The following is a 27,947-nucleotide window of genomic DNA, read 5'->3' on the forward strand; positions in this document are numbered from 1 at the left end:
ATGCGCCCCTTGCCGACGAGCTCACATACGTGAGCAGCACCGCATATGAAAACTGTGTTCAAACCACACATGTGAGGTATCGCTGCGATCGTTGGCGCAAGATCAATAATTCTAGCCCTAGACCACCTCCTCTGTTCCGCAAAAACATGCAACCTTTAGAATTTTTTTAACGCCGCCTAGGGTATCAATTTACTCGGCGTCACATTATCCTTTACAATATAAAAAAAATTGTGCTAACTTTACTGTTGTCCTTATTTTTTTTCCCAAAAACGTGCGCTTGTAAGACCGCTGCGGTGTGGCAAAATGTATTGCAACGACCGCCATTTTATTCTAAAAAAAATATATATAATGTTTGGGGGTTCTAAGTAAATTTCTAACAAAAAAAAAAAAATGTTTTTAACTTGTTAACGCCACATTTTGGAAAGAATGGTTAAAATGAGCTAATATAATGAACGACAAGAGGTGATTTTTTAATAAGTACCCTAGAAGCAAGACAAAATGGAAGAAGACATTATTTCCCAATTGAATACAAAGAAGAGGAAGGCAGGGAAGATGAAAACCAAGGACCGTGGATGTGGTGAATGTAGGAAGATCCTGCAGGAGTCCATAAACTTTGAGTTGTTACAGTGAAGATAATCGCAAAAGCTTCCCCATGACTTTGAGGTGAATTAATAGGACAAATCCATGTATCTTTTTGTCCTATTAATTAAGCCCTAACTAATAATTATCTCCCTCCTCTGGTATCATGCTGAGCTCCAGCCTATGGTTTTTGTTTTTCCTCTGGATTTCCTCTCTAGATCGATCCAGTTTCACAGATCCCCCATAGCTAGCGATTTTGCCTTATTGGCGTGTATGTCTGCCAACAATAGTTGTTTTCTTCATATTAAGATGCCATAAACTCTCTCACCCTACAGCCTGTTTTCATTTGTACAATTGAATGATAATAAAGCAAGGTAAATCAATGACGCTGTAGTCTGATTATATTTTTGATTAGAAAAAGAATTGCATGCTTTGCTTGTTCCTGTCTGAGAGCTTTACATTGCTGAATATAATTTCATCGGTACCCAGATGTCAGTAATAACATGCTAAATCTTGGGATTAATTTCTGCTGCTCTGTATGGAAAATGTAGTTCTTCGGTTAGTGTGTGTGTGTGTTTTTTTTTTTTTAAATGGCGATTCAATTATATGTAATTTGGGACAAATATTGGGGAACAACTGTTTCCAGAATCTTGTGGATTTGCTCAATTCAACAGATGAGCACTATAATTCAGCAAGTACACATGTATGGTTCATGTCATTTGCTTGAAATAATGTATATACATATATTTAAACTTTACGTACACCCTTGCATGTCTTAAATAATTTATCAGCATTTAAAAAATGAGTAAAAGAGAGTAACTGCACATCAGCTGGGGTTGGCAAGTAGGTTCTTCTTTAAAGAGACCCTGTCACCAACTTGAAAAATTGCAGGCAAAGTTTCACCCAGTTATACAGCAAGAAGTGGCGGAACTCCCTTCAGCTCTCACCATCCGCTCAGGTCAGCTCTAGTGCAAGTGTGCCAACATTGATCAGAACCATAGTGGCGGCTCATTTGGGGGAGTCTCCATCGTTGTTAAGCGGAGATCAGTGTTTATTGGTTGATGGCTGAAGTCTGAGTGCAGTTTTGCTACGTTTAGTCAGTATTCAGAGAATGGGCAGAGCCCATTGCTGGGGAATCTTTAGGTGGCAATCGCTTCAGCCCAAGAATTTCTGCTGTGTGATTGGTGAGCCTCAGCATGTTATTGGCAGCCGTTTGTTGGTGGAGAGCTCTCCTTCATCTTCTATTGTCCTGGGTGCCAAATGGAGTCTGTGAGAGACCCGACCAGTCCTGGAGGAGGGATGGTAGAAAGAGGACATTGCTCAATATGGCCACTGAAAGGAAACCCCACAAGGGCCCCACTACAGAGAAGATACTACAGAGAAGACACCACAGTGACCCAACTACAGAATAGCGGGGAGGCTGTGGTTGCAATCTGTGACTAGCGCACCCCTAAACTGTACACTCTGTACACAGCACACCCGGCAATCTGTACATATTCACTCCTGAACTCAGGAGAATTGTGCAAGTATGGAAACAGTAAGTATAACACATTGACTTTGCAAATTAAAATAAAGTGCTAGGTGAAAACAGCAATAAATGAATATAAATAAAATTCATAAATTGAAATTGTTAAAAAGTCCATATATGTGAAATGGCATTGTGAATAAATGTCCCATGAGGGGAAGAAACAAACGCCCAAACAGGTGAAATTAAATCACAAGTGTTTAGGTAGAAATCAATGTTGAAATTGAAGATATATTCGACCTCTGAAGCATAGACCACCATCCAGTAAGAAATCGCTATAGATTGTGAATGCACCACCGATGGAAAAAAATGGTCACTCTTACCGGACTCAGTGGACCCAATGCCAGCGGCACAGAGTCAAACAGGCATGGAGCTGGGAACGTGGTCACTCTCGGGAAAAGACATGTGAGGACAGCTTCTGTTCAACCTTGTCACCGGACCCAATCATGGACTCCACCATTCATAAAAGAAAAAAGCCGCCACATAGTGTAAAACCATCAACTATGGGTTTTATTGTAAAAGGTAGAACACTTACATCAATGATGATATAAACCGGCGCGATAAGGTATGTGATCACAAATACATCCAAATTTCATCTAATTTAGTAATATAGATCAAAGCTAGTCACACACGTCATCAAGATCAATTCTGACATCCAGTGTGCACACCACGCCTCAATATGAGATTGTGTTTTATGATGTAGTAATTGGTGGTGCCGTTGTTTGCACATGAACTGTGTGAACTCGCATGTGGCTGCTGTGCGTTCAGGTGTGGAATGGGGCAGAAACCTTTTTTCATCTTCTCTATTTCAGAGCAATATGAGACAACTTGACTGAGCTGTGTATTCTCTAATCCCTGCTGGATCGACATGTTTATTTTTATTTATGTATTTTTTTTCTTTCATGCAGCACGGGGCTTCACAGGAGGATTTCATTAGAGGGAGCCAAGAGAGAAATGTCAAAGATGCTGTATACGATATTGCCAGTCAAGCTTATGTACACCTGGAGCATGTAAGTATATTGTTTTTTCATGATAAAAGGATGATATGCTAGCAGGACTCTGTACTGTTCGTTTTTATGCTACGTTTGTAGATCATTCCCTGGTTTGGTCGCATAAAAAAAAATCCAACTCAAAAGTCTTCTGTTCCTGGGCTTGAAAATGTGTATGTTTTTTACATGGGTGAAGGCTAGTTTGGTGAATTTCGAATGCTGTTTATTATAACTACTATGAAGCAGAAAGCAAAATCTATATATAAGTATTGAGCAAATATCCCTTCCTCACATTATTTATGTGCACCAGTCAGCCATAACATTATGACCACTGACAGGTCAAGTGAACAACTTTTATTTTATTGCTGCAATGACTGCTGAAAGGGGGGGTGCGGAGAAAATTGGGCAGCAAGTTTGTTGATGTGTTTGAAAGCATAAAAAATGGGCAAGCGTAGGGATTTCAGTGACACTGAAATCAGCACACTTGCCCACAGCCAAAGCACCTACAATGGGCATGTGAGCATCGGAACTGGACCATGGAGCAATGGAAGCAGATGGCCTGGTCTGATGAATTCAAAAATGGTTTGAGGTGTTAACTTGGCCTAAATTCTCCAGATCTCAATCCAATTGAGCATCTGTGGGATGGGCTAGAAAAACAAGTGTGATCCATGGAGGCCCCGCCACCTCTCATGCTGCATCTTTGATTATTCCCACATCAGACATTACAATACCAGTCATCAGGGGGAAGCTCTAACACAAGGAAGCAAAGCCCTGCCTCTATAAGATGGATTTTTTTAAAACACTGACCAGAGAAATCATGTTACCATTGTACACTTTTTTTTTTTTTTTTTTGCACATTGCCTGCTTATAGCAGCGAATTTCATTGCTATAAGCAAGCATTTTGACTGAAATCGATTATTTCAGTTTGTTTTGTTGTGATTAGCTGTGATTGGCTAGAGCTAATCACATGGTACAGATGGGCTGTGATTGGCCCTATCTGTACCATGTGATCACTGTGACCACTCAAAGCTAGCAAGGAAAATGTTTGCCAGCACACCATGGATCATCAAGGAAGCGTCCCAAGCAAATTATTTAATGCATGATCGCATCAAAAGAGTAGTGCAATGTTTCGGAGTCACGCAGAACCTCCTTCGTCAGGCATGTGATGCAAATCGCTTGGACGCTTCCTTGTTGATCCATGGTGTGCGGGCAAACATTTTCCTTGTGACTTTTGTACCAGTTCCCAGCTGGTCATTGCTGCAGCACCCAATCACTTGAGAGCTTTTCCAGGAACATGTGCAAAGGGAATGTGGAGTACAATATAGAGTACAATCACAGTTAGCAACACAATTGTATACAATGGATGGCATGAAAGGAAACCATAAATTATTCGCAATTGTCATGTGATCACAGTGTTCACATGACACTGACAGCAGGCCGGTACCGTGATCAGCCATCTGGTGGACACGGCTGGTGACAGATAACGCCATTGCGTGGCGCCACCCTTTGCCGAGGACTACATATGATGTCCTCCCAGAACAATAGTGCTCCTGCCCGGCCTATAGTAAAATAGTCATATGATGTCCTCCCAGAACGCAGGGCCACGCAGCTCCGCCATCTGTCACTGGCCATGTCTACTGGACACGGCCAATGACTAATCACTGTAGCAGGAAGGTGCTAAAAAGCAACAAACATGTCATACTTCCCTATTGGTTGAACTAGATGGACGTGTGTCTTTTTTCAACCAGACTAACTATGTAACCTGCACTGTGCAGTGGCTTTCCTCTTCTTCTCCGGCCCCCCGCTGGCACTCCTGGCTCCTCCCCCTTGACCAATGCACCCAACAGCCTGCCGCTTGCTATGAGGGTACTGTTGCATGCCCATGCCCGCTCCCACGCTTTGCTCTATGCATCCATAAGACACAAAAAGCTGTGGCTTGGCTCCGCCACCCGCTCTCTCCTCCTTGACTCACTGGCTGTGATTGACAGCAGTGACAGCAAATGGCTCCCTCTGCCGTCTCAGCCATTGAGGAGAGGGAGTCCCGGCACAGCCGAGGCTCTCGTGCACATCGCTGGATCGAGAGGAAGCTAAGATAAGTATTAGGGGGCTGTGGGAGGAGCAGCACACACAAGGGTTTTTTCCTTTATGCATAGAATGCATGTAGATAAAAAAAACCTTCAGCCTTTACAACCACTTTATTGACCCCAAAATGTTGTGCTTTGTCTTTGACAAATGTCCCTTTTTTTATTTGTGAAATGGTGTGAAGGTGACACTTTGATTTTTGCTGTCATGGAGACCCGTGAAGAAGTGTAACTTGTGTCTTTTTATGCAAACACATTTCACATGTATCTCTTTGACTTTCATGATGCATATACATTTAGCCTAATATCACAGTATGTTGGCCAGGGTATGTTCTTATCGAAGTAGCTGTAAAGGGCAGCTGTCTGCCTGCCAAGCTTATCTCTTATGTTCTTAGTTTTCTGTCTGTATTATGATAATTCTTGCATTATATCACCTAGAAGGGGTGTATTTACCTTGCAGGGCCACCTTATATAACTGATAATGGCTTTGGCCTTCTCTAAAGTGCTCTCCGTCATGTTTTACTATCAATTAACATTACCCGTCTTGCATTCAGACCATTAGAAATAATTCGACTACTCACTGAGAGAGAACAAGAACCGTTTACGTTCCGTGATGTAAATATGTAAATCCCTATTTGATGCCGTATTACTTGCCTCAAACAGCCCCTTAGCAGGTAGTAGCAGTGCACTCTGCCTGCTGATGATTGAAGTTCCCGATAGACTGAAATTTGGCCGCAAAAATATAATTGTTCTCTTAGGGCTGCAGTGCGAGATTTCAAGCTGAACTTAAAGCAAATGGCTAAACAAAGATAGATGAAATACAGAGAAGAGTGATTTTACCTGCCAAAGTGTTTATATTTCTGTCAATCTTTGCGCTTCCACACAACACAGTCCTGTCTGGCATGGCAACAAACATGATTATTTTCTTGGCTGAAAATAAAGTGGTTGTCATGCAACCCCCTCTGTTAGAAAATGTCTTATGCTCCAGTGCCTGTGCTTTGTAAGAAAAAAATGCTCATTACAACCTTATTTCACAGCAGCGCTCACGTGACTCCCCGCTGCTCCCTCTCCCGATCTGACAGCTACAGCGGGAGGGTGGATAATTCCTCACTGACATTAGTCGAGAGGAGGGGAAGAAAGGAGGAGAAGAGCCAGAGACGTCAGCTGTGGAGGAGAGCAGCGAGGAGTCACGTGACCGCCATGCGGCTCTGTGAAATAAGGTAGTAATGGGCATATTTTTTTTTACAAAGCACAGACACTGGGGCATAGAACATTTTCTAACAGAGGGAATTTGCATGTTCTTTACACTGTTAAGCAGCAGGCGGGGGGGGGGGGGTGGATGGTCCCTGAAACAGAGCTAACAGGCAGGGAGGGGAGGGGGAAGAGAGGACATAGAAGAGCTGCAGATGACCGAGGCAAGTAAAGGACTCGCAACAGTGGTGGCTGGTGGTATATGGTCTCCCTGCACCAACCCCCCCCCCCCGGTCGGTCACCAGCCCCACACTTACCCCACGGCACTTACCCAGTAGCTTCCCCTGCGTCTCCTATTCCTCCGCATCATGGCGTCTTCTGCTGTGCATCTCCTCCCTCCCTCCTCCTAGACTGTCAATAGGATCGGTTCTCTTCCTCATTAGCCGGGAGGAGAATCGGGAAGACAATAGCGAATATTCACTGTGTCCCGAGCCCACCCTTATTTGAAGCCTACTAGAGCCTCTGGCTCTAATCACGTGCTTAAAAAACAAAATATGTAATTGAATCCATGCGCACGGAATTCCGCATGTAGATTAGGGGGCCGGACGCATGGATAGGGTGGCGGGGCCCCTGCACCATGCATTACGGGCTGCCATTGCTCAGCAGCCATGATAAACCCGAATTGCACAACATAAGCACTGTGCTATATAACATGCTTTAAACTAACAGGATCCAATTTTTTATTTTATTTTTTTAAGGGTTGTAAACGCTTAAAGCAACACAGGTCTAGCCCCTCCCCGCCCGAAAAACCCAAACAATGAAAAGCGAAGCAGTAGGCTGATGAGCTCCTCTTTCTTTCCGCTTCCTTCTCTTATGAGCATGTTCATAGTTGGTACATAATCACTGCAACTCAGTGGCTCCTTGTGCTGCTTCTCCCTCTCCCAGTCTGAGCTCTGCTGTACAAGGGGCAGAAAGAGGCTTAAACCCAGTCAAATGTAGGTACTTGCAGTGCTTCAAAAAATACATTTTGTTTTTTATATCTGCATGAATTCAGCTTTAAAAACTTTTTCTTCTCTTCCTGTTGGAACTCACTTCAAGTGATAAAGCATTTAAAGGCACCGCCACTCGCTTTTCTACGCCTTTATTAAAAGAAAGATTCAAGATCAAAGCATTTCCCTTGCCGGGGTTTTCAGCACTTCTCTCTCTTGCAAAGAAGAAATACACACTCAGCCTCCTGGCTTGCACTTGCAGCACTAGGGTTGTTCCGATACTTTTTTTTTCATGTACTCGCCGATACCGATACTTTTTTTTTTTTTTTCATGTGTCCATCTGTCCCCAAATGCAGCCATGTATCCCCAGGCAGAGAGGAAAGACCCCCCCCCCCCCCGCCATCTAGTTGATCAGCGCTCGGGGAACATAACAGCTTTCATTTGAATTGCTGTGTGTTCCCCGCCACGCGTCGTCATATATAGCCCCTCCCCCATGTCCCGGTACTTCGATAGACCGATCACCCGTCCAGTCCTGGGATGGGTGATCTGTTTATCAAAGTGCCCCGGCAAGGGGGAGGGGCTATATATGACGAGGCGTGGCGGGGAACACACAGCTATTCAAATGAAAGCTGTTATGTTCCCTGAGCGCTGATCAACTAGATGGCGGCAGCAGCTCTCTCTCAGCCCCCTCTCAGCCAGAAAAAAAAAAGAATCGGGTGAAGCATCGGGAGCATTTGCGCGAGTACAAGTACTTGCGCAAATGCTCAGTATCAGTTCCGATACTAGTATCTGTATCGGGACAACCCTATATAGCACTGCTGTTCTGGCCTTTCACTTTAGGCCCTTATTTGTCTCCTACAGACTGCTTCCTCACCTACTGTGTCCATATAGCTGGCAGCCCTTTGCTCTCTCCTAGCTCCTGGACAGGGTGTAGCCCAGAAACCTAGTTGGGTCATTCCGAACAAACCCAGCACACACATATGTCCAGGTAGTGTGCTTGGGGTTCTGAAAACCAGGACTAGAGATTTCATCCCACCCAGATCACTACAAAAACTTCTGACTCCAGGTAAAAAAACAGATTTTTCTAAACAATGTGGAACCTGAAAAGCTGAATGACAAAAGCCCCCTGGAGCCTTACCTGGATGAGAATCCTGGATCAACAACTCTTTACACTCTATCAGGGCAGAGCACTGCCACACTGTCCTTGCAACACCAACACAAGAAATGATGGGAGTGATTGACTCCAGGACAAGAAGATCCAGACAACAGTATTAAAAATTCAAACAAGTGATGACCCATTTCCACTAAAACTCTTGGCATTGCCGCAACATGGGTGCTTTTAACCCTTTCTTCGGCCGCTAGCGGGGTTAAAAGCACCCCGCTAGTGGCCAAAATGTGCAGCTATAACAGCGGTAAAGCACTGCTTAGACTAGCATCGCTTTACCGCTAACGCCGGCATCACCCCAGTGCGAAAGTACCTACAAGCAGCATTTAAATTATTTTGCTTGCAAATTCATGAGTCAAATATAATAAAGTTTGAACTGCTGGAAATGAATGATAATCATTAGAAAAATCTATCAGTGATAAAACCAGGACAGCAGTCTGAGATTCTAAGATTTTGGCAAAAACTGTTAACGATGTTCATTTCATTTAGACAATGTGTCTGCCCTGTTGTCAGGAACAGCAGGCAGTGTAAATGTTATCGGAGCTTGTCTGGCATTTTTGTTCTACATGAAGTCTTGCTGAAATAGAAAAGATAACACATTTTTACTGTGACGCTGTCATTATCAATCTTTGTTCTTTTGAACTCAATTGCACAGACAAACTTTCCTTTTTAAAGTTATAATAAACCCTTACCTAACCCCCTGAAGTGACCAGCCTCCAGTGATACTTAAATTCTCCTACATAAGCTGTTCCTGTTTCTCTGCAGCCTTCTCTCCTCCACAGCTTTATAACGTGCACAGTTTAGATGGTATTTCTTAACTTTCAGGAGGCAGGGACTGGAAATCTGATGTCACAAACTGCACAGCACAGAGCAGAAAGCCAAGTGTAATCTGAGACCTGAGTGGAGGGAAAGAATCTGCCTGCCTTACTGGGAAACATGCACATCTGAGGCTGTCGGTCACCTACTGCGTTGTGGGTGTGGGGGGAGGGTGTCCCCAGGATTGCCTGTTGTGACTCATGCAGGTAGCAGAGGCAGGAGAGAGCAGACAGGTACCACACAAAGTGCTATGAACTGGAACAAGTACACACTGTATGGTGATATGCTTGTGTTTGTCATTTCAGATGTTTCCAACCACTTTGAGGTCATGTATGATAATTGGGTAGGCCTGTCCTGCACCCTTACAAAGCAACTTCCTTTACATGCAATATTCCTTTACGTGCCTATAGACACCTGAGTGGGGGTTGGTTAAAACTTGCAACGTGTTTTACAGCCTTTAGAATCGGGAGTCTCTAACTAGCGGCCCTCCAGCTGCTGCAAAACTACTAGAGGCATTGCAAGGCTGACAGTTACAAGTATGACTCCCACAGGCAGAGACATGATGGGACTTGTAGTTTCACAACAGCTGAAGGGCTGCCAGTTTGAGACCCCTGCTTTAAAGCTACAGCCAGTACACCCCTTATGTTTAGAATTTAACACTTTTTAAAATTGAAGCTGAAAGTTGCTTAAGGCTTGGTTCATACTACTGTGGCTCTGTGAACTGCGTTTTGCGTGGGCACAGCAGCCATTCATTTGAATGTACTGCCGTGTTCCTGAAAACCCAAGAAAAGGTCCCTGCATAATTTTTGATATCACAGCCCACACAGAAACCGTAGGTGCAGTGTGGTTACCAGTGCGGGAAGCGGCTGCTATGATTTCCAGTGTGTGCAGGTGGTTGCAGCTGTGGGGACGGGCACTGCAGACCCACAACGGGAACCACCCACACAAGTGTGAACCCAGCTTTAAAGTAATTCAGTCAAAAACCTGTAGATTAAGCGTGGGCAGAGAATGAAAACTACATGTTAAAATGATAATTAGATCCAGAGATACAGCAGCTGGAAAAGGAAATATGGAAATTATAACTTTTCCTCTTGAACCTGGGTGCATGTTACCGTATAATGCAAATTGCGGGTGTATTTCTGCACCAAGGATACATAGCTGCTGTGAAATGCCTACCTGTGTAAACCTGCACATGCATCAAGCCGTACACCCCCAGGTATAGACTGTGTGCATACTGGGTTGTACACCCCTAGAAATGTGCGGGTTTACATAAGTAGCTCCGTGAGCCCCCGTACAGCTGCATACATCTATATTCATTTCTGTGCCATTGCTGCACTGGAAGCCATATCCGCCTTGCCCAGTTCTCTCCTGCTGAACTGCAGAACACCTTCCCCATGTTATGGGATAGAGGAGGGGTGGTAGTTCTGTAGTACACCAGAGGAGGACCGCACAGGGCGGACAACACTGTTTTGACATTTAAGTGCAGCAGACGCTCTGTGTTGGCTCAAACAAAAAGTTGGAAGCACACTGGATCAACAGGTATTGTTGTGCACTTGCAGTGGATTTAAAAGTATAAAACAAAGAAAATGGGCGTGTATTGCGGAGACGTACTGCATATGTTTTTTTATTTCACCCAGATGTCAAAAAAGCCGCTTGAAGCCGTTCATGTATGGGTATTTCGGAGTAGTAGGCAAAAACGCTGTTATTCTGCTCGTGATTTCAAATCGTGCCAAGATGCACTTTTGGGTGCCATTCACCTTGAATGTCACCCCAAACGCAACACTATTTTCCCGCGATTGTCGAGCGGCAAAATGTGTGCCAAGTGCCGCAAACCGCAAATGAGCTCCTGGCTCAGGGCCAAAATTGGTCCCTGAACTTTTTTGCATTGACAGTCGCAAAAAGGGCGGCTGTATGTGTGACACGCGTTTCTGCCTGGGAATCGTGCTAACAAAATCGCAAGCAGGTCCTGCTGATTTTCCAGGTTCCTGTTGTACTGGCTAAATTCCGGCCTGTGTGTACCCAGCTTAAAGTGGTTGTAAAGGCAGAAGGTTTTTTATCTTAATGCATACTGTGCTTTAAGATACTGGGGTAGATTCAGTAACATTTGCGCATTTTTTACGTAGGCGCAGGGCACCGTTTTTGCCCTGCGCCCCCGCAAATTTTCTGTGCTACCCTCGATTCACGGAGCAGTAGCTCCGTAAATTGCGTGGGCGCTCCGGCAAAATGCCCGGCGTAAGCGCGCGCAATTTAAATGATCCCGTAGGGGGCGGGAATCATTTAAATTATGCGCGTTCCCGCGCCGAGCGTAGTGCACATGCTCCGTCGGGAAACTTTCCCGACGTGCATTGTGGTAAATGACGTCGCAAGGACGTCATTTGCTTCAAAGTGAACGTGAATGGCTTCCAGCGCTATTCACGATTCACTTACGCAAACAACGTAAATTTCAAATTTCGCGACGCGGGAACGACGGGTATACTTTAGCATTGGCTACCCCTGCTATAGAAGGGGCAGCCTTACGCAAAAAACCGACGTACGCAAACGACGTAAACTGCGTACGCAGGGCTCGCGTAGGGTAGTGAATCGGCATTGGTATGCAATTTGCATACTATACGCTGACCACTACCGGAACGCCACCTAGCGGCCTGCGTAAGAATCCAGCCTAAGATATGAGGGCATAAGAGCCTTATGCCACACATATCTTAGGCTGCAGTCGGCGTAACGAGCTCTCTGAATCAGGAGAAGTCGTTACGCCGGGGCAAGTAAGCAATTGCGCTGCATAACTATGGTTACGCAGGTGCAATTGCTCTTTGAATCTGGGCCAATGTGTTCTGTGTGCCGCAACTCCCCCTGATACTTACCTGAGCCCATCTTGATCCAGCGATGTTGCACAAGAGACTTGGCTGTCCGGGACTCTCCCTCCTCATTGGCTGAGACAGCAGCAAAGTGTCATTGGCTCCCGCTGCTGTCAATCAGTCAGTGAGCAAATGAGGAGAGAGAGAGGGGGGTGGCTGGGCCGTGGCTCAGTGTCTGAATGGACACACGGCTCAGTTGCCCCTATAGCAAGCTTCTTGCTGTGTGGTCACTCGGCAGGAGGGAGGGGCCAGGAGCGCCTAAGAGGGACCCAAGAAGAGGATTACCTGGGCTCTGTGAAAAACCACTACACAGGGCAGGTAAGTATAACACATTTGTTATTTTTCTAGAAAAAAAAACACTCAACTTTTACAAACACTTTAAGAATTATGAATGCATGCGTGTTTAGGGTCTGAAGATTCACTGCAGGTTTGTAGAATGCTCCACTGGAAACAAACGGATCTTTATTTTATCTGTAAACTCTGCCGTTGCAAAATATTGAATCTCTTGTAAAATCTGAGTCATACCTTTTACTGTTCCTACTTGAAACACTGTCAGGCTGTACAGCAACAGACGCAGCGGTAGAAAACTAACACAATCATTTTCACTTTGTCATTCAGGCTCGATCTTTCCAGAGGAAGATTTCTGGAAAAGCTTTTCCTGCCTTTAATATAACGGTAAGCATTATTAGAACTGGCTGCTATTCTGTTGTCAACAGTCTACTAGTAAAAGGTTCAAGGATACCTTCACAAGTGTGTATAGCTTTGGTAGTGACTCATTCATGAATTGCAATTTATTGTAAACATGCCGGAATAGAACATTCTTAACCACTTCATTACTGGGCACTTAACCCCCTTCCTGCCCAGACCAATTTTCACCTTTCAGCGCTGACGCATTTTGAATGACAATTGCGCAGTCATACAACACTGTACCCAAATTATATTTTTATCATTTTTTTCCCACAAATAGAGCTTTCTTTTGGTGGTATTTGATCATCTTTGCGATTTTGTTTATTTTTTGCGCTTTAAACAGAAAATTTAGGAAAAAAACACATTTTTAACTTTTTGTTATAATATCCCATTTAAAAAAAAAAAAAAATTCCTCGGTTTAGGCCGATACGTATTCTTCTACATATTTTTGTTAAAAAAAAATCGCATTAAGCGTATAATGATTGTATTGCGTGAAAGTTATAGCGCCTACAAAATAGGGGATAGATTTATGATTTATTTTTTACTAGTAATGGCGGCGATCTGTGTTTTTTTTTTTTTGTCAGGCCTGCGATATTGCGTCGGACATATCGGACACTTTTGACACAATTTTGGGACCATTTACATTTATACAATGCTATAAAAATGCACTAATTACTGTATAAATGTGACTGGCAGGGAAGGGGTTAACACTAGGGGGTGAGGAAGGGGTTAAATGTATTCCCTGGGTGTGTTCTAACTGTGTGTGGAGGGGACTGACTGGGGGAGGTGACCGATGCTGTGTCCCTATGTACAAGGGACACAGATCGGTCTCCTCTCTCCCTGACAGGACGTGGAGCTCTGTGTTTACACACAGAGCTCCACGTCCCTGCTGTCACCGCCGATCGTGGGTACCTGGCGAACATCGCGGCCGCCAAGCACGCGCATCAGCATCTCAGCGATGTGCCGGGCACAGTGTTTCCCCGCTGTGCACCCCCAGTGGCGCTCGCGGGGAATGCACATAAAAGGACGTCCACCCCGCAGTTGAGAGCCGCGCTGTGGACGTCTTTCTCCATCTACACAATCTATTTTAAAATATTAATGATTCCTGCTTAAATATGTTGTACACCTTTTTCTATCTTAGTCCTGAAAACGTAGAGATTATGAAACGCAATTGTTTTTTATTATAAGGATTACAAACAAACCTAGATATGGTATTATTCTTATCATGCTTGCCTTCTTATAGATATTGTTATGTATTGTACATACATAAATTGAAAGGTGACCTAACCTTTTATTGTCTTTTCCACACGTGTCCCAAAAGTGTCAAATATTTTATCTTCTAAAATATTGAAAATAAACCCAGTTCACTTTTCCTAGACTCCAAGACACTTTATAGAGAGATTCTAGAATGTTGACTGGTCCATGGGTCTTCAAACTACCGTCCTCCAGTTGTTCAGGAACTACAATTCCCATCATGCCTAGTCATGTCTGTGAATGCCGGTGTGTTACAATGCCTCATGGGATGTGTAGTTCTACAACAGCTGGAGGGCCGTAGTTTGAGGATCCCTGGGTTAAACACTCCTTGTGGATTTTATTTTTTTTCCAGTTTATTAACCTTTCTTGACAGAGAAAAAATGGAAATCGGCTGACTAGACAAAGGGGTTTGTTTTGTTGCTAGTTTACTAAATATCGAGGCAGAATATAACTAATATAAAATCAATGTTGGGTAACAGTGGACTAAAACATGCATGTCTTATATTATCCATCACTGTTTGTGTTGCCTAATAGCATGACATAAGCAGCCATAAACAGAGACGCCAATGTCTCTCATGAGACTTGGTAAAAGACCTTGTGAGGCATTAGCAGCCCTTTTAAATTACAATTGAACTGCTAGTGTCAGAAGTCAGAAATGCTAAAATATTAAAAGTAATAATTTTTTATATATTCACAGGGCTAAAAATGTCAAGTCCTGAGCTACTAGCCAGGTCTCAAGGGTTACTTGCCACCAGTTGCCCCACCCAACCCTTACCCTGTTCCGCCCCTAATCAGGCCATCATATATTATTTAATGAAATGACGCTTAAATGCTTTTTTTGCAGAATTAAGTTACAAAAATAAATATTAACAACAATCGGTTCCCCTCAGCACAGCCTCACCAGTGCCCATCAATGAAGGCTCACCAGTGCCCATCAATGCAGGCTCACCAGTGCCCATCAATGCAGCCTCGCCATGCCCCACATTGCAGCCTCGCATTGACCCCTATTGCAGCCTTACATTGGTAGACAGAACACGGGTCCAATGCTGGGATGTATTCTGTCTATCACAGGCGTGGGGTTAGGAGGAGGCGGGGCTGTGTGAGATCAGTGAGCAGAGCGGAGACGGTTTCAATGTAATGCTTTTACAGCGTGTTTTACCGCTCAGTGATCCCACAGCTCTCCTCTAACTGCAGTCACTCTTCCACCAGGAGAGCGGCTCCCGATCAACCCCCCCCCCCCCTCACTCCCAGGCAGCCCAGCTCCTCGCCAGCCCCTTTTTTCCACTCAGTAGGCAAGTGGAAAATTTGAGTGTGTGTGTGTGTGTGTGTATATAATATATATATATATATATATATATATATATATATATATATATATATACACACAGTATCTATGTGAGTACACCCCTCACATTTTTGTAAATATTTTATTATATCTTTTCATGTGACAACATTGAAGAAATGAAACTTTGCTACAATGTGAAGTAGTGAGTGTACAGCTTGTATAACAGTGTAAATTTGCTGTCCCCTCAAAATAACTCAACACACAACCATTAATGTCTATACTGCTGGCAACAAAAGTGAGTACACCCCTAAGTAAAAATTTCCAAATTGGGGCCCAATTAGCCATTTTTCCTCCACAGTGTCATGTGACTCGTTGGTGTTACAAGGTCTCAGGTGTGAATGGAGAGCAGGTGTGTTAACCACTTAAGCCCCGGACCAATATGCAGCCTAAAGACCCAAGGTGTTTTTACAGTTCGGGACTGCGTCGCTTTAACAGACAATTGCGCGGTCGTGCGACGTGGCTCCCAAACAAAATTGGCGTCCTTTTTTCCCCACAAATAGAGCTTTCTTTTGGTGGTATTTGATCACATCTGCGGTTTTTAGTTTTTGCGCTATAAACAAAAATAGAGCGTCAATTTTGAAAAAAAAGCAATATTTTTTACTTTTTGCTGTAATAAATATCCCCCAAAAACATATATAAAAAAAAAATTTTTTCCTCAGTTTAGGCCGATACGTATTCTTCTACCTATTTTTAGTAAAAAAAATCGCAATAAGCGTTTATCGATTGGTTTGCGCAAAATTTATAGTGTTTACAAAATAGGGGATAGTTTTATTGCATTTTTATTTTTTTTTATTTTTTTACTACTAATGTCGGCGATCAGCAATTTTTTTCGTGACTGCGACATTATGGCGGACACTTCGGACAATTTTGACACATTTTTGGGACCATTGTCATTTTCACAGCAAAAAATGCATTTAAATTGCATTCTTTATTGTGAAAATGACAGTTGCAGTTTGGGAGTTAACCACAGGTGGCGCTGTAGGAGTTAGGGTGCACCTAGTATGTGTTTACAACTGTTTGGGGGTGTGGCTGTAGGAATGACGTCATCGATCGTGTCTTCCCTATAAAGGGAATGACGCGATCGATGCGCCGCCATAGTGAAGGACGGGGAAGCCGTGTTTACACACGGCTCTCCTCGTTCTTCAGCTCCGGGGAGCGATCGCGACGGAGCGGCTATAAACAAATAGCCGCGCCGTGGTCCCGGATCGCTCCCCGAGCGGACCCGACCTCCGCATGTAGCGGGGGGGGTCCCGATCGGACCCCCCACCCGCTAATAGGCGAGGACGTACGTGTACGCCCATGTGCCTGTACGTGCCATATTGTGGACGTATATGTACATGCGGGGGTCGGGAAGTGGTTAAATGTGGTGTTATCGCTCTCGCTCTCTCATACTGGTCACTGGAAGTTCAACATGACACCTCATGGCAATGACCTCTCTGAAAACCTGAAAAAAAAGAATTGTTGCTTTACATAAAGATGGCCTAAGCTTTAAAAAGATTGCCAAGACCCTGAAACTGAGCTGCAGCACGGTAGCCAAGGACCATACAGTGGTTTAACAGGACAGGTTCCACTCAGAACTTGCTCAGCGTCATATCTAGAGGTTGTCGTATGAGTGCTGCCAGCATTGTTGAAGGGGTGGGGGGGTCAGCCTGTCAGTGCTCAGACCATACTCTGTAAACTGCATCAAATTGGTCTGCATAGCTGTCATCCCAAAAGGAAGCCTCTTCTAAAAATTATGCACAAGAAAGCCCACAGTTTGCTGAAGACAAGCAGACTAAAGACATGGGTTACTGAAACCATGTCCTGTGGTCTGATGAGACCAAGATAAACGTATTTGGTTCAGATGTTGTCAAGCGTGTGTGGCGGCAACCAGATGAGAAGTACCTACAGTCAAGCATGGTGGTGGGAGTGTCATGGTCTGGGGCTGCATGAGTGCTGCCGGCACTGGGGAACTACAGTTTGAGGGAACCATGAATGCCAACATGCACTGTGACATACTGAAGCAGAGCATGATCCCCTCCCTTCAGAGACTGGGTCGCAGGGCAGTATTCCAACATGATAACGACCCCAAACACACCTTCAAGATGGCCACTGCCTTGCTAAAGAAGCTGAGGGTAAAGGTGATGGGCTGGACAATCATATCCCCAGACCTTAACCCTATTGAGCATCTGTGGGGCATCCTCTAACGGAAGGTGGAGAAGCGCAAGGTCTCTAACATCCACCAGCTTAATGATGTTGTCATGGAGTGGAAGAGGACTCCAGTGGCAACCTGTGAAGCTCTGGTGAACTCCATGCCCAAGAAGGTTAAGGCAGTGTTGGAAAATAATGGTGGCTGCACAAAATATTAACACTTTGGGCCCAATTTGGACTTTTTCACTTAGGGGTGTGCTTACTTTTGGCATCGGTTTGGGCATTTAAAGGTGTTGTAAAGGTAAAAAAAAAAATCCCTAAATAGCTTCCTTTACCTTAGTGCAGTCCTCCTTCACTTACCTCATCCTTCCATTTTGCTTTTAAATGTCCTTATTTCCTCTGAGAAATCCTCACTTCCTGTTCTTCTGTCTGTAACTCCACACAGTAATGCAAGGCTTTCTCCCTGGTGTGGAGAAAGCCTCTTGAGGGGGAGGGGGCGAGCAGGAGTGTCAGGACGCCCACTAACACACAGCTCCTTTCTCTATCTTTCAAAGTAGAGAGTGTCCTGACACTCCTGCTCGCCCCCTCCCCCCTCAAGAGGCTTTCTCCACACCAGGGAGAAAGCCTTGCATTACTGTTTGTAGTTACAGACAGAAGAACAGGAAGTGAGGATTTCTCAGAAGAAATAAGGACATTTAAAAGCAAAATCAAAGGATGAGGTAAATGAAGAAGGACTGCACTAAGGTAAAGGAAGCTATTTAGAGATTTTTTTTTTACCTTTACAACCCCTTTAATGGCTGTGTGTTGAGTTATTTTGAGGGGACAGTAAATTTACACTGTTATACAAGCTGTACATTCACTACTTTACATTGTAGCAAAGTGCAATTTCTTCACTGTTGTCACATAAAAATATATAATAAAATATTTACAAAAATGTGAGGGGTGAACTCACTTTTGTGAGATACAGTGTGTGTGTGTGTGTATAATATATATATATATATATATATAATGTGTGTGTGTGTGTGTGTGTATGGTCCACTATAAGTTTAAAATTGTCACACTGAAGCAAATATTTGTTTTCCAGGTTCCCTTGGACAGTTATCTAAAGAGACTTCGTAAAGCAGACTTCAATATCTTCCATCCTAGTTTACAAAGGAGAGACCCCTGGATTCCATTGTCTTTATATGTGCAGTCTTGGAGAAAAACCTATTAAAAATGTAAAAATATTCTCTCTTGTGCTCATTCCTGTGGCCTAAATGCAGTGATAAACCTATTAAAATGGTAACGGGGAGCTTTTCGCTCTTGCGTCTAAGGATTATGCAATTTCCTACATTACAGCACAGATTCTGATGTGCCTACAGTAAGAAGTTGCATTAAATTTTATTACGTTTCTTAATTTTTATATTACACCTGAGGCCTGAATAGAAATCACCTGTAAAGGAAAAAAATATGTGAATGTGCTTACCCTTCAGGCATGTATGAAAATGCCAGTGTTTCTCCACTCCCTAACCACTGAAAATATTCGGCCTTTGCGTATGTGTAGAATACTTGCTCCCCTCTGGCTACTGTGATCCCTACAGGATGTACGCACCAGTGGAAGGAACCACAGCAGCTAGTAATTGACTTATCCAGATACTCGTTGAGGCTGCAGTGAAGATTCTGTGGCTTTTGAATACATTGAATAGCAAAAAGGTAAGCTCTGTTCACGCCAGTATGTTTTTTTCCCCTGCATTTGCCATCCCTGGAAAAATGGAAATCACAATATTCTCTGCGGTGCCATTCACATCAATGCAACGTGGTGCAGTGCAATTTTTGAAAAGGTATAGGTGCTTCTTTTGGTAGATTTTTGGTCCCAAAGAATTTGGTTGGAGCGCATGAAAAGGTGTGTCTGACGTGTGTTTTTTGGCAGGGTTTTATGCTGTCTACTACAAAAGAAAAAAAACACGATATTGCATTTAAACATGTGTAAAAATGCACTGAAAAACACATTATTAGGCAGCAGCACTAGTATGAACCTAGGCTAAAGCCGGCCATACATGGATCAAGCTGGAACCAGCGGAATTTCAAGACATGCATGGCCATTCCCGTTTATGAGAAGTCGATCTATTTTTCGACCTCTCACAGATTGGACTGCTGGAAAATTTCAGTTCAGTGAGTTCTGCGGCCGATCTTGTATCGGTGTATTCTGACAACAGGAAGGCAAGGGGGTCTCCTCGCTGTCAAAATACGACACAGCAGGGAGGATTTCTGCTTTTACACTGAATATGTGAATGGGGGAATCGCTTTTTTTTTGGTTCAGCTGGCTAAAAATAAATACACAAATTCTCAGAACTTTCTAATGTTTTTTAAAAAAACGGATTTTGATTGGGAATGAATGGATTTTACTGAATGCAAACCACTTACACTGTTAGAAATTCATTCATCCAGAAAATGTTTCCATTGTGCTCCTTTGAATTTTCCTGTCACGGTGGTCGAAAACAAACGTCATGTTGACCCACTAATGATTAGAAAAATGAACAAACTTTCTTAGAGCATTTTTTTCCCTAGGAATTTTTATTCGAAATTCTACCCATCTATGGTCAGTTAAGGCCTTATACACACTGAGCATTTACCCAGCTCTTATAAACGCTTTTCTCCTGGCATGAGAAAAGCAGCACCAAAAACAGGCCTACAGCTGTGTTTTTGCAAATGTGTATAGGCACGTTTAAAGGAGTTGTAAAGGCGGAATTTTTTTAAAAAAATGTTATTGCTTTCAATGCAGCAGCCCCCCTAATACTTACCTGAGCTCCATCTCTGTCCAGCGATATCCATGAGTCCCTCGGCTGTCCAAGACTCGCCTTCCTGATTAGCTGAGACACAGCAGCGGTGCCATTAAAGTCAGTTAGCCAATCAGAAGAGAGAGGGGACAGGGCTGAACTGCAGCTCCGTGTCTGAATGGACAAACAGAGCTGCAGCTCGGCTCGGTTGCCCCCATAGCAAGCTGCTTGCTGTGGGGGCACTCAACAGAAAGGAGGGTCCAGGAGCATCGAAGAGGAGGATCCGGAATGCTCTGTGCAAATCTACTGCAACAGAGCAGGTAAGTATAACATGTTTGTAAAGTCTTGTTTTAAAAAAAAATAAACAATCACTTTAAGTGATTATAAATGTGTTTGGGCGTTTATTCCTGTCATTGGCCAGAATATAAAAAAATTCTGCCCATTGCAATGAATGAATGCCCAAGTGCTTGACACCCCTAGCATTGAGGCTCCATTCACATCTAGGCGTTGCTATTTTTACATTTTTTCTGGCGTGTTTTCTGGTGTTTTTACAGCATTTTTGTACAGGCATTTAAAGTGCAAAAGGTCACCAATGTAAAAGAATTAAAACGCCTATAATCTGCCAAAAACGAAGCTCCTGTACTTTTTTGAGCAAAGGATGTTGAAATGAATAGGATTTGTCTTGCTGTTTTTTTTTTTAGAGCTGAGGCTTATGCCACGTACACACGACCGTTTTTCATGATGAGAAAAATGCAATTTTTTAAATTGGTCGTGAAAAACGGTCGTGTGTATGCTCCAGAGCATTTTTCTCGACGAGCAAAATGACCAAATTTCTTTTAGAACCTGCTCTATTTTTTCTCATCGTTTTTCATGTCGTAAAAAACGGTCGTGTGTACACTTTAACGAGGGGGAAAAAAACGTGCATGCTCAGAAGCAAGTTATGAGATGGGGAAATTGGCAAAAGCAGCCCAAAGGGTGGCGCCATTCGAATGGAACTTCCCCTTTATAGTGCCGTTGTACGCCACCGCGCTTTGCTAGAGTGGAGGTCAGGGCTCTATGCAGGCCACTGAAATTCCTCCAAACCAAATTCATCAAGCCATGAGGGTTATTTACGAAAGGCAAATCCACTTTGCACTACAAGTGCAAAGAGAACTTGAAATTGCACTGAAAGTCCAGTCGCTGTAAATCTGAGGGGTAGCTCTGCTGATTTTATCACTGGGATGATTTAGAATGCCAATTGTGAACCAGGTCTTCTCATTCAACATCAGTATCTTGCCTTACAAATGGTCATAAATTAATATGCTCCATTGTAGCCCTTCCCATGAATTTAGATTTAATATTGCTGTAATGAATAAGGATACAGGTTATATGTCTGAATTGAGACCTGTGTCTGCCCCAAGGATTAAGGTCTTGTCAGGGTGAAGGACATGTGTAGGCTGAAAATATACATTTCTCTGAATGCACTTGCTGATCTTATTATCCTTTTTCTTGGAAGTATACCATTGTTCTACTTTAGTTAGAAATACATCTTTTAATAATAGGTTAAAAAAAAAATCCACATTTACCCTCATATTAGCTGTACTTTGTACCAGATTACTTATTTTATTACTTTTCAAAGTTAATCACCGCGTTCTTGACGTTTGGAATTTCCGACATTTGTGTGCCCATGTGTATGCAACACAAGTTTAAGCCAACATTCCGTTGAAAAAAAATTCACGGTTTTCTTGTCGGAAATTCCGATTGTGTGTACAAGTGTAAGTCTGTAATCTAGGGTCTCCAAATACTCAGCCTGTGTAATGTACACTATGATTAAGATAAGCAGTTTTCCTATTGAGGATCCTAGCAGATTTCTGGGAAGAGGACACCAAGCAAAGTATGATTTTAATATTTTATATTTTTAACCAGTTGTATTTTAAAACTTTCATACTGACAAATAAGTAAGGGTAGTTTGCCCCTCTTTTGATCCCTGTTAGCCCCCGGGCACCAGAACCTGCGAACAGACCAAAAGTTTGTGTGAACTTTAGAACCCCATTAAAGTCTATGGGACTCGAACGTTTGAAATCTAAAGTGCTAATTTTAAAGTCTAATATGCAAGTTATTGTCCTAAAAAGTGTTTGGGGACCCAGGTCATGCCCCTGGGGACATGTATCAATGCAAAAAAAGGTTTTAAAAACTGCAGTTTTTTCGGGAGCAGTGATTTTAAATGATTTTTTTTTTTTTTTTAAATCAAAACAACGTTTATTGAGCATGAATGAAACATACACAAACGAATATAAAGTGCAACGTGCACTACATCTGCGGCTGTAAACTGCCAATGTGCATACAGGCATGACAAGGAAAAACAGTACAGGTACATAACTGTCATCGTTGAAGGGAGAAGTAAAGCAACGTCGGGCCCGTGGGAGGGACCGTAGGGCCACTGCAGGGGAGGGTGGCTAGGACCCTGCATCACAAGTGGAGGCAGATCCCAGCCATCTGTCCCATACTTTGTAGTATTTGTCTGGGCATCCCCTATGGACATAAAGTATTTTTTTTAAAAGGCAAGGTGATGTTGACGGCTCTGATCCACTGTTGTAGTGTGGGGGGAGGCCTCCTCATCCACGTCCTGGCTATCTGAAGCCTGGCGAGGAACAGTGTCTCTTGCAGAAATATGTTTAGATATGTTTTGGCCTCAGACAGGGAAAGGAGTCCAAGAATACACTGGCGGAGACAGAGGGGAGCCCATGCGGTCATGGAGGAAGCGGGCCACCTGGGACCAGAACCCCTGTGACCAGAGGAGGTGGAAAAAGGTGGCGTTGGGGTGGTCGCAGCCAGGGCAGTTGGGGTTATGGCCATCTCTGTGCCTAGAGATGCGGTAGGGCGTTAGGTATGGTCGGTGGAGAATGTACAGGTGGGTGAGGCGATCAAAAAGCTTGGGGGAGACGGCACTACAGTTGGCTAGGGCCTCCTCCCAGTCCTCAGCCGACAAGTCGCCCAGGTCAGGTTCCCAACGGGATTTCAGCTGACGGGCAACAGTGACAGCCGATGGGGCTAGAAGGTAGGCGTAGGATTGGGAAATCAGCTTCTTCGGGCTTTGCCAAGAACAATGTCCACTGGCAACGGGATCTCAAGGGCAGGGATGGCAGTCCCAAACTGTGTTGAGTGCGTGTCGGAGCTGGAGGTAGCGGAAGAACATGTGGTTGGGCAGGTCGCACGTGTCTTTGAGGGATTGGAAGGACTTAACCGCCCCGCGGGCCACAACCTGTGACAAGTATATGACTCCTTTGTTCATCCATAAACCGTGGTCGGGAACAGTGGCCAGCTCGGGCAGCTGCGGGTTATCCCAGATGGGCGTGTGCGACTGTGGTGAAGGTGCCTCACCATGATGCATAGCGAGCTGCCAAACCTTGCAGTGATGGAAGAGCATATGCTTCCTGTCGCCCGTCAGGGAGGACCCACAGGGCCTACAGAACAGGATCTGGAAGGGGTGTGACATCGGGCCGGGGACCTGAGAGCAGACCAGCGCTGATGCCATTTTAAAGACACTAAAGTAGCCCTGGAATCCATGGCATTTGGTACATAGAGAGAAATGTGGTACTTTACTTTTGAAAATTGTTTTATCTGTGTCTACAGCCCTAAGAAGATGATTTTCTCTAAAGGATTGTACTTTTATTCAAAGAAGCACATTAGAAAGTAAGTAAAAGTCTCAATGTGCCTTAAAGTAAAGCAAAAAGAAATATAAAGACTTCCAAAATGGGACTTTATTGGTTTGAATTGCGACATTATAATTGTTATTGCAGAGAAGTAACATGCTATAAAAGGGTAGCACTTTCTACAATGCTGAACCATTCCAGCACTTATTTTTTTTCTTCAATTTAATGAATTAAAAACCCCCCCATGAAAAACGACCTGCTATCAACATGCCATGAGAGCTTAAGCTTTGCAGGAGTCCATAATGCCTTTTAGCAGTTTAGGATGCTATGAGAGGCAACAAACACAAACCAGCACTCCAGTAAGAATCTTTGATATCCTTTATTAGGTCAAATGGCTAGAAAACAGCTTGACGGGTACACGCACAGGGGCTATGAGAGGGATTACTATAAAAAAGCCAGTGGGCTAACAGGGATCAAAAGAGGGGCAAACTACCCTTACTTATTTGTCAGTATGAAAGTTTTAAAATACAACTGGTTAAAAAATATAAAATCTGCTAGGATCCTCAATAGGAAAACTTCTTATCTTAATCATAGTGTACATTACACAGGCTGAGTATTTGAAGACCCTGTATTATAGACTTATACTTGTACACACGATTGGAATTTCTGACAAGAAAACCGTGGATTTTTTTCCAACAGAATTGGCTTAAACTTGTGTTGCATACACATGGGCACACAAATGTCGGAAATTCCAAACGTCAAGAACGCGGTGACGTACAACACTACGATGAGCTGAGAAAAATGAAGTTCAATGATTTCGCGCATGCGTAGGATTTTTGTGCGTTGGAATTGCATACAGACGATCGGAATTTCCGACAAGAACTTTTCCCGTCTGAAAATTTGAGAACCAGAATTTTTGCTGTCGGAAATTCCAACAGAAAATGTCTGCTAGGGCCTACAGACGGTCCGAATTTCCGACCAAAAGCTCTCATAGAACTTTTCTTGTCAGAAATTCTGATCGTGTGTATGTGGCATTATACTTTCAGTTGGTTGGAAGCTGGCAAGTTTCTGAGGCTATGCCCCCTTGATGCCCTATAACCGTACCCCATTCCATAAGTCCTCAGTCTATTGCCAGTTTCATAAAGTGATGGACTCTTCTCCTTGCCGAGAAATCACTCTTAGCTTATAGGGGTTGTAAAGGTAAAACATTTTTTTCCTAAATAGCTTCCTTTACCTTAGTTCAGTCCTCCTTCACTTACCTCATCCTTCGATTTTGCTTTTAAATGTCCTTATTTCTTCTGAGAAATCCTCACTTCATGTTCTTCTGTCTGTAACTACACACAGTAATGCAAGGCTTTCTCTCTGGTGTGGAGAAAGCCTCTTGAGGGGGGAGGGGGTGAGCAGGAGTGTCAGGACGCCCACTAACACACAGCTCCTTTCTCTATCTGCAATGTAGAGAGCGTCCTGACCCTCCTGTTCGCCCCCTCAAGAGGCTTTCTCCACACCAGGGAGAAAGCCTTGCATTACTGTGTGTAGTTACAGACAGAAGAATAGGAAGTGAGGATTTCTCAGAAGAAATAAGGACTAGGTATGCCCTCCCGTTCGGTTCACACCAGAACCTGCGAACAGACCAAAAGTTTGTGTGAACTTTAGAACCCCATTAAAGTCTATGGGACTCGAACGTTTGAAATCTAAAGTGCTAATTTTAAAGACTAATATGCAAGTTATTGTCCTAAAAAGTGTTTGGGGACCCGGATCCCGCCCCAGGGGACATGTATCAATGCAAAAAAAAGTTTTAAAAACTGCATTTTTTTCGGGAGCAGGGATTTTAAATGACTTTTTATCCTTCAGAAATGACACTTTGTGCAGGGACAGTTTTAAGCACAGGAAACAAGCGCTGCTTTACAGGCATACTTTACACCCCCCCTAGGTACGAAATTTAAAGGAATATTTCACTTTTATTGTTTCACGTTAAGCATTATTAAAATCACTGCTCCCGATAAAACGTCAGTTTTTTTAAAACTTTTTTTGCATTGATACATGTCTTCTGGGGCAGGAGCCAGGTCCCCAAACACTTTTTATGACAATAAATTGCATATAAGCCTTTAAATATAGCACTTTAGATTTCTCCCATAGACTTTTCCACGGTGTTCTGCGGATTTTTGAACTTGCCGCGAATACCCCAAATTGTTCGCTATTCAGCGAACAGGCAATGTTCGAGTCGAACATGAGTTTGACTCGAACTCGAAGCTAGTCCCCAATAAGGACATTTAAAAGCAAAATCGAAGGATGAGGTAAGTGAAGGAGGACTGCACTAAGGTAAATGAAGCTATTTAGGGAATTTTTTTTTTTTTACCTTTACAACCCCTTTAACTAGTTTGTAATTTTATCTTCTGATTCCTCAGTCAATTCCTTCACTGCCTTTTTTAATATCACAACAGAAGTAGTGCATCAGGGATTGGTGCAACCTTGGTATAATTTTAGGAGCCATGCCTGGAACCCACGCCATGGGGAAAGCCTGTATTCTCTATGGGGAAGGCCTGTATTTTGTTGCTTTGGGCACTGAATTCTGCACACCAGTGCTTGTGTGTGTACACTTTTGTGTAATGCGTATAGTAAGCTGCAGTGTCCTATACAGGTCCAGGCTACGGTCCATCCTAATGGAACCCAGACTGAAAACCCCTGGATGTCCTTTAGGAGTGACCAATAGCATGTTGATAGGAGCTGGGAAATTGGCTTCCTATCCTTGACTGTGCAGTCAAAGGGTGGGGAAAGGTAAAGTCACTAAAGCAGAACTCCACCTAAAATCGGAAGCTCCGCTTGTTTACTTTCAGGGGTCAAAACCAGGTACCCGCTCCCACTTCTGGTACTATTGCCGATCTACAAAATTTTCGGCCCCTCTTTCTTCCCCCCCCCCCCCCCCGCTTCCTTCTGGGACACACACAGGTCCCAGACAACAGGACCATTCAGAGAGCGCAGTGCAACTCATGCATTCGCAGTAGGAAGATGCCAGTGCCTGCAACCAAAGCCAATGGACAGGTCAACTTGGGGTGCCAATATCGCGAGATCCATAGACAGGTAAGTGTCCTTATATTAAAAATTATATCTTTATTTTGCACATGCATATAGTTTCATTTAAAAAAGAGAAGACGACAAAACATTTGTTAAACGGTTAGTTTGGTTGTCCAGGGTATGATTAACCTGGCTGAGGAATCCGAAGAAATGGCCAATGCGTTTTGCGGGCTGACCCGCTTCATCAGGGCCTTGGATTATAACACACATTATGTAAATACTGTAATGATATACAAATTAGTTATTACCACAAATTCATATTGATATAAAAAATTCATTGAATGTTCTAAAGTTCTTATCTAGTAATAACACAATTGTTCTGTGTCTGTTTATGGTAATGGTTTATATGGTTTACCAATTAGAATCCAATAAGAACCCAATAAAGCTTGTGGTATGCACCATAAAAAAGTGTGGTAGGGAAGAAGGGGGCGAGCATCTGAAAACACATGCATATGCAGCCTGTGCTGTAAATTTTGCACAAATTTAAATCAAGAAAAACATGAAAGGCAGTAGATATTTGAAAATTCAAAGATTCACCTGTAAGAAAATTGGCACCGGCCTGATGGAGATCAAGCCTGGGGAGCCCATGGGGATTGGTTCGACATGCAGGGAATATAAATTTGGAACTGGTGGTATGGTCTATAAATCTAAGGTCTATATTCTGTGTGTCTGTTGTGATTAGAGGGTGGGGGTTGTGGCAATACTGAAAAGCCTGAGTGCCCCTATCTTCACATAAGCTGGTGACTTTCTATTCTGACCCTTGTAAACCATGACCATGAAACTAAAAGTTGATTAGCATGTAACGTTAAAGGATCACTAAAGGAATTTTATTTTTTTAGCTAAATAGCTTCCTTTACCTTACTGCAGTACTGGTTTCATGTCCT

General features: G+C 43.4%; 1 protein-coding gene across 1 annotated transcript in view; it reads left to right on the plus strand.

The window, feature by feature from the left end:
- The window catches only part of NDUFAF6 (NADH:ubiquinone oxidoreductase complex assembly factor 6), a 65,743-nt gene extending 46,912 nt beyond the window's left edge, over window positions 1-18,831 (plus strand). Inside the window, exons 7-9 of the mRNA XM_040354706.1 lie at window positions 3,013-3,114; window positions 12,806-12,862; window positions 18,688-18,831. Of these exons, the coding sequence (XP_040210640.1) occupies window positions 3,013-3,114; window positions 12,806-12,862; window positions 18,688-18,816 (288 nt within the window). The 3' untranslated portion in view covers window positions 18,817-18,831. The remainder of the gene's footprint in view (window positions 1-3,012; window positions 3,115-12,805; window positions 12,863-18,687) is intronic.
- Window positions 18,832-27,947: the final 9,116 nt, after the last annotated feature.

The sequence above is a fragment of the Rana temporaria genome, chromosome 5 (assembly GCF_905171775.1).
Source record: "Rana temporaria chromosome 5, aRanTem1.1, whole genome shotgun sequence".
Classification (NCBI taxonomy): Eukaryota; Metazoa; Chordata; class Amphibia; order Anura; family Ranidae; genus Rana; species Rana temporaria.